We start from the raw sequence: 7,504 nt of genomic DNA, 5'->3' as shown, positions 1-7,504 counted from the left end.
TTTGCGCGGCAGAGCTGCAAGAGACATTTTGCTTAAAATGATATGTCCGATTTTTTGAAGTGGGGTTTTATGAGGTACTTATCCACAGTCAGTGTATTAACTACAGTAGATGGTGGTTTGCACTGGTTAAGAACCAGGCAGAATGACTGAGCTTAGCAATGTACTGCTGTGGTAGGGGGCAGCAGCAAAATTATTTATAGCCACCTTAAAGCCAAAAAGGCCCACATAAATTAAAAATCAATATTAGCTGAAGTACAGTATATTTAGAATATTTCACAACTTTACCTTGCCGTCAGACATCTCTTTCCGACGGGGAACTGAAGATGCTATGCTCTCTTTAAAGGCACCGGACTCCTTTGACAAAAACTGTAATTTTACCCCGTAGAACATTGGCGTTGCTGGTATACCGCTGCCTCGATTGGTTAGTTAGTTAGTGTTATTGTGTGACTTTGGTGATTTAAAGGGTTAGTTTGATTCACGAAAATCACACAAGAACACAAATTGTAAACAAATTTCCATAAAATAACCAAAAACAAAAATGTGGCCGTATCTCAATGCAGACAGTATAGTGCCCCTTATCCCAAAAGCTAATGAGTTCAGAGTAAAAAAGTTCATAAAAACAGTTATTTTTATTTAAAAAAAGACTCAGTCATTTCCTAAAACAGCTGGGAACTGTTAGCCTAGAAATCTAGACGCACCCTAGCGGCAGCAAATGTAATTTGCAGCCAGGGTCAGTCTAGCAACTCTCCGTTGGCTTGCGAGCTGGAAAAACAAAATTCTGGTCAGGCCAATCACATCGTGTATAGAGTCGGTGGGCGGGCTTAACATTAGGATGGCAGAGTTGTGACGGTTCCGCATGAATTCCCTGCTACTTGCAAACAAAGAAGATGGCTGCTGCTGCTGGCGAACAGCAGTCTTTCGAATCGGCTTTAGACTCAGGAAGACTTGGAGTTAAGCTTTTCTTTGAGAAAAGAACAAAGAACGGCACTGAAGTCATTCTTAAAAAAGGAAGATGTGTTTGGAGTTTTGCCGACTGGATACGGCAAAAGTTTAATCTATCAACTAGCGTTGCTCTGGTTGGCTATGAGTGCAGAGGGAATTTGAAAGACAACTGTTTATCCCGCCCCTCGGATTGAGCCCTGCCAATGGGGAGTTCCCAGACCCAACATCTTGATGTGGGTCTGGCTCGTCAGGTTAGGGAACTGTAGCTTTTAGCAAATAATACTCAAAACAGGGCTCTATTGTGTTTGTTGGAGACTACTTTCAACTGTGGATTAATACACATTCGGTGCTCCGCTGAGTATTTACAGCAGCAGGACTGTGTAAATGGGATTGATTCAAAATAAACTACAGTGTCAGTTTATCTTAATGAAGGAACATGTCATTTCAAATGACCATCAAATTTCTCTACAAATTTCACTGAAGCTCTATGAAAATCTGCACTAAAAATTTGTCAATTTTAATTTAATTTTTTTTCTTTCTTTGGAATCACTGAGATCTTTATTGCCATTAACATAACGTGCAGTGGATTCGAACAATGTTAGGCAGCACAATATCTGTAATTGCCATGTTGCCTTTGAAAGATAAAGTCATGCTGGTTTACTTTACTGTAGATAACACAGAATAAAGTAAACTTATAGTGTGTTACTGTATGGATAACATTTGAGTGCATGTATGTAACGTGTCAATCATAAAAGCAATGATTTGATGATTTTAAGTCTCACTGACTAAGTCCTGATTTTACCGACCTTCACATCTGTAACTCCGTAAATATGTGCATGTGCTTCTGTTTATATGTGCATGTTAGCATTAATATGTGTGTGTGTGTGTGTTATCAGGACACCCTGACTCCCCTGGCCTGCCTGTCATCAGTATCCAGGCTTCTGTGTTGATTTTAGGACTAAAGATCAATAGCGGCAATATGTCAGCTCTCAAGAGCCTGACAATGAATTACACACGCTTTTAGGCACACAAGCACATGAACACACACACACACACACACACACACACACACACACACACACACACAGATGTTAAAGATTAGGAGGCTGTTCTATGTGTAAGAAATTAACACATTTTCAAAAGATGTAAGAACAGTAGTGTTTAAATTTGTTCTAGATGGGATTAATGATAATCCGTTCCTTTGACATATAGGGTAATGCACACTTGCAGAATAAATTCATTTAACCAGAAAAATGTAATGCTATAATTTGTTCTATTAAACTAATTTGTCATGTTAACTCTTTTGTTAACTCCTTTTGCACGCATTTTATGTCATCAAAACTTAAACTCAACTTGTTGCCTTACAATGCATACTTTCACACTACCTGTATTTTGTTCAAGAAATTACAGACATTATTTCTTAAAAATACACAATAAACTGGCCCTATTTACAGCACATTCAAGACTTGTGCAGGTGTAAAGCATCCCAGTGAATCAGAAGCATGGGGTACATCTTGTAATGTTAAACAAATATGCCCTGTGATAGACTACTGACATGTCCTGCACTTTGTACACCCAACATACACCTCAATACGTCTCTATGATATGGGGGACATAAACGTAACGCTTACTACACTAGAAAAAAAAACTTTGCCAAGGAGCATAATCCAGACAGCATTTACATTTCATCACAAAAGAATGAATGGATACAACAAAAATTGAGGAGGCACAATGTATGACCAAAGATTTTTTATTGAAACAATCCATTTTTATGCTTTTCCACATGTAAATTGACACAGAAAGGCTCTCAAAAGTTGCAGATAAAAAAATAAATAAAAATACTGCAAAGTAAAACCCTAAATTAAAAGTCCACATTGTCAAACTGTAAACGGTTTCCATCATCAGTATCAGGTGTTTTAATAGCCGTTCTCAGGCTTTGCCAGAACCTGGGAATCAGGCCCTCATCATCGGGCCACTCCAGGTACGTCCTGGAGTTCATGACTCTCCGCAGATTGCAGAACTTCTTGGGGATGGTCTCTTTTTCAATGGGCTCCAACAGAATCAGCACAACCGTGTCATCGTTTTGGTCAAACAACCTAAAATGGGTGTAATCCAGCTCGTACTTGCACCATTCACTCATGACAAAATGCTGAGAAAGGACAAACAGAGTTCTGTGACTCTTCTCGATGGCGTCTATGATGTTGTCCAAGATCCAGCCTCCGGGAACAAAGTCTCTCTTGTGGAGGCAGAGCCGAAGAGGAGGCTCGGCCTGCTCGAGCTCCGGGACCAGATGTGCTTCCACCCAACCAGAGTCCATTTCACTGTAGGACACAAAGGCGTCATACTCGAGCTCTCCCTTTTTTAACTTTGGCTTCCTCTTGGCTCTCAGCCAGGCCCAGGTCATCTTCATGTACCACACAACACTGAATTTGTGACACAAACCTGCAATGAGCAAAAACACCAGCAGGATGCCTGAGCAGAGTACAGAAAAAGCTAAAGCTGTGTGGCATTTAAACACTGACAACGTCACGTCTGCCGCACTCTCTCCTCTCACGGCGTCCGGGGAGTCGCAGATGTACGACTTGAACTCATCTCCAAAGGTGATTCGATGATTCGTCCAGTCACTCGTCATCAATGCTACAAAGCCACATGAACAGACATACGTGTCAGAACCAGCCTCCAGACTCGTCAGATTACTATAGCCATTTAGATTATTGCTGCTGAATGTCTGTAAGTTATTGTTTTGAATGGAGAGAAACACGAGACAAGGGTATAAACCCCCATCTGGCAAACTATTGATTTTGTTGCCAGAGATGTATAACTCTGTGAGAAAAGGTAGTTCGATGTTGAACACGGTCAAGTCATTGTCTGACAAATCGAGGATGTGTAAACTCATTGGCAAACAAGTGGTCACTTTTGCTAAACGTGTTGATGAAAGGTTTAAGAATTGGAGACTTGGTGGCCAGTAACACGTCTCAGGCATACTACGAAACACATTTCCACTCATGTCAATGTTTTTAAGCTTATCTAGTATGGTGAAGAGCTGGCTGTTGATCGAGTGCAGGTAATTCCTGCTGATGTTGAAGGTTTGCAGACTCCAAAGAACACCTTTGCCATCGCACATCATTTGGCTAAGAGCCAGATCACTAAACAAGTTGTCGCTGACGTCCATATACTCCAGCTTTGAGAAATCGACAGAGGATTCACAAGGAATGAGGAACACCTTGCAGTTTAGCACGGACACCCTTCGCACTACGTTCAGCAGAGGTTGCAGGAAAAAGAGGGCTGGGAAGTTATAGAACCGAGGGACATCGACGTTTTTTAAGACAATAGCCTCCAAACGGTCCATGTGTGGGGGATATGCAATGCCATCCACAGAATTTAAGATTAATTGAGTATCTTCCATTGCCAACATAGTTAAATTCGAGTCTGACAGCAAATTTAGAAATGCCAAACAAGCTAGAACGGTCATGTTAACATTTTTAAAGATAACCCTTGTAGTTCCGCGATCTCGGGTCACTTTAAATGGGAGCATTTGATACTCTGCGGAGAACCATGTGTCAACGAATGTCAGTGTTGTGTTTGGGTGTGCAACATCAGACAGTATAGCTCCTACTAGCGCTTGATTTATCAGAAACGGACCATTCAGACCAAGTGTTACATATTTAATGGTCTCAATTTGTTGCAAACTTCCTTCTGCGTAGACTTGCAGATTTCTTCCATCCAAAACAACCTTTTCAAGACGACTGAGGCCAGAAAAGTCACTTTTTCTGATAGAGTGAAGGTCAGGTCCTCCAAAATGCAGGGTCTTTAATCTCTTCAGTGGCTTGAAAAGATTGCCTTGACCCAACATTTTATATTTGTTCCCCAAAAGATTCAGGTGCTGAAGAGAAAAAAGGTTCTCAAACCATCCAGCAGACAGCGTATCCAGTCTGTTTAAGGACAAGTCCAATTTCTCCAAATTAGTCAGCGAGACAAATGCTTGCTCCTGGATCTTTTGGATTCTGTTGTTATTCATGATCAACGTCTGTAAACTGGCAAATGCAACAAAGTCATTATTCATTATTGTTTGCAGTCTGTTGAATGAGAGATCAAGTTCAGTGATGAGCTTTGAAGGTGCTGTAGGGACCATATTCAGGTTTTGCCTGGAGCAGTTACAGACCGTTTGTTCACAGAGGTTACACTGTGGTCTGGAGAGTGACAAGCTTTGATGCATTAGCAGATCGACAAATGTGAGAAATGTCAGGATTCTCATCTTGACTCCCTATAAAACAAAAAAAGGAAAGCAACCATCAGGCCTTTTCTTACCAAACAATCAAAGAATAAAAAATACAATCTTTGGCTGTGGCTAATACTGCACAACACACACGTAAACACTGTCGTATTTATCAAACTGCCCCTACATCATCGGAAATAAATATTAAATAAATATGACGTCCTTCCTAAAAACATTTTGGAAATTATAATGGAGAAAATACATTGTTTTAATAAAATATAGGTCTTTTTGACAATATATATTTTATTCTACTTGTTGCTTAAAGGGGTGATAGAATGCAAAACTGATTTTACCCTGTCATAATTGAATAACGACAGTTCGGTGGGTAAATAGGACATAGAAGCTCAAAATCCCATTGACACCCCTTTACTATGAAAATCTCATATTTTGAAACTGCCGCTGAAAACGGGCGAATCTCAACAAAGCTGGAAGTTGACGTCAACCTCCCAAGACCTGTAACTTTGTCACGCCCATGGGTGTATTAAAAGAACAGTCTCACCCCAACATTTACATAGGCTACACAACTGACCTGAGATCAGGTAGTCTTCTGAATCTAGGTCACGCCGATTTCTGCTATTCCATTACAAAATTCACTTCTGAAACCTTTTTATGCGAGAAATCAACTATATAAAGCTCAAATGTGGGCCGCTTTAATATGGGCTAATTGCAAATTTTGTCAGACTGTGTGTCGGAGTTCAGCGCCGGTGCTGCCTGGGTTGTTGCCTCGCCGCCTGGCCTGCCTTCCTTCACAGACCCCGGTCTGCTGTGAGCTTGATTGAGCTACGTTAGGCTGGCAGCCCACAGCACTCCATACCCGTGCAAAGTCACCGTTTTTGGGCTAATGGACTACCAAACGCAGCTGCTCTGACAGAGCTCCAGGGCCTGCAACTCCACTCTTCCTGCTAGCCAATTGCCCGGTGTATGTGAGTGAGAGCGCGGTCAGCGAGCTTGTTACGCCAGCAAATTTGCAATTGGCCATCAATTTTCGTAAAATGGCCCATATTTGAGCTTTATATAGTTGATTTCTCGCTTAAAAAAGTGAATCAGAAGTGAATTTAATAACGAAATAGCCCGACAATGTATAACTTTGCAGTGTCTGAAATATGAGACCTGCTGTCGAGTCTCCCATGTGTTTGCTCAAACCAATCAGCGTGCAGCTCATTCTGAATATTCATGAGCATACCATATTTGGAAGAAAAGCTCTTGTTCCAAATAGAGCCATATTCACAGGGTAGTTAAGGGCCCAATAAAATAGCATTCGGGCAATTTTCAGCCCAACCAATGTTACATACCCCATTAGGAGACCTTAAGGAACAGGAAAGGAAAATACCCTATATAATCATTCTATCACCCCTTTAAATAACACAAGTGCCTATAGCTCTTTAGCTAAGCCTCCCAGTTGCAGTCCTACCGACAGTTTAATACTGCAACGTTAAATAAAATGGCAAACGTCCGGTTACTAGAAAATAATAGACACCTGCCAGCCAATCAAAATTGGGAATTCTTTGTATAAAATCAATTAATAAATTGATAAATAAAAACAAAACAATTATAAATTTAAATTTACATAGCACTTAATGCTATTTAATAGTTCTACTGTATTTCGTTGTTTCTGTATTTAAATGATATATCAGTTTTTGAATTAAATTGCAAAAATGGTTAAAAGGTTTTTCCATTAACAAAATGTTTAATTTTGAAAAAACATTAAATGAATCAATTTGTAATAGCTTTTAAAAAATTTGAGATTTATTATCTATAATCAAATAGCGAAAACATCTATAATTACTGCAACAGCACACTCCATAAAACATGGTAGCAGACAAAGAAGATAAAGTAAAAATACCTTGATGAGTCCCGATGTCTCACTTGAAGTTGAAATCTCTTCTCCCTCTTTGGCACAGTCAAAGCATGACAAAGATACTGTATATTCACTGATTCAAATGTTTCCTATATCACTTCTCTAGTTTGCAAAATATTTCCCCATGGGTTATAAATTCTGCCACATTAGGAAGTAGAGTGACAGAAAATAGGTTTCAAAAGCAGAGCTTGGGTTTTAGATATTCTCACAGTACGTTTTTTTTGGAGTTTCACAGTTGAGAAACCAAAGTGTGGAGAGCTGCCAGAACCAAAAAAAGGTTGCCAAACGACTAAAGGGCACTCCTTTTATTTCAACAAAATATTTAAATAAAAACGCTTGGTGAAAACATTCATGCGAGTGCGTCAGGTATTGTGGCTGAAAGACAAAACGAACTAGCCTCAGTTATCAAGCTAGATGTATCAGTTAAG

General features: G+C 40.0%; 1 protein-coding gene across 1 annotated transcript; it reads right to left on the bottom strand.

Annotated features, from left to right (window-relative positions):
* Window positions 1-2,803: 2,803 nt before the first annotated feature.
* Window positions 2,804-5,197, bottom strand: LOC114562886 (toll-like receptor 2). The gene has a single exon (XM_028589559.1). It carries the CDS (start codon window positions 5,195-5,197, stop codon window positions 2,804-2,806), a length of 2,394 nt encoding a protein of 797 aa, XP_028445360.1.
* Window positions 5,198-7,504: the final 2,307 nt, after the last annotated feature.

Source organism: Perca flavescens, chromosome 2, assembly GCF_004354835.1.
Source record: "Perca flavescens isolate YP-PL-M2 chromosome 2, PFLA_1.0, whole genome shotgun sequence".
NCBI classification, from domain to species: Eukaryota; Metazoa; Chordata; class Actinopteri; order Perciformes; family Percidae; genus Perca; species Perca flavescens.
The sequence above is the reverse complement of the archived record's forward strand: the minus strand, read 5'-3'. Positions and strand labels throughout refer to the sequence as shown.

Coding starts and splice junctions, on each gene's coding strand:
- LOC114562886 (XM_028589559.1), bottom strand. CDS start 5,197: ATGAGAATCCTGACATTTCTCACATTTGTCGATCTGCTAATGCATCAA.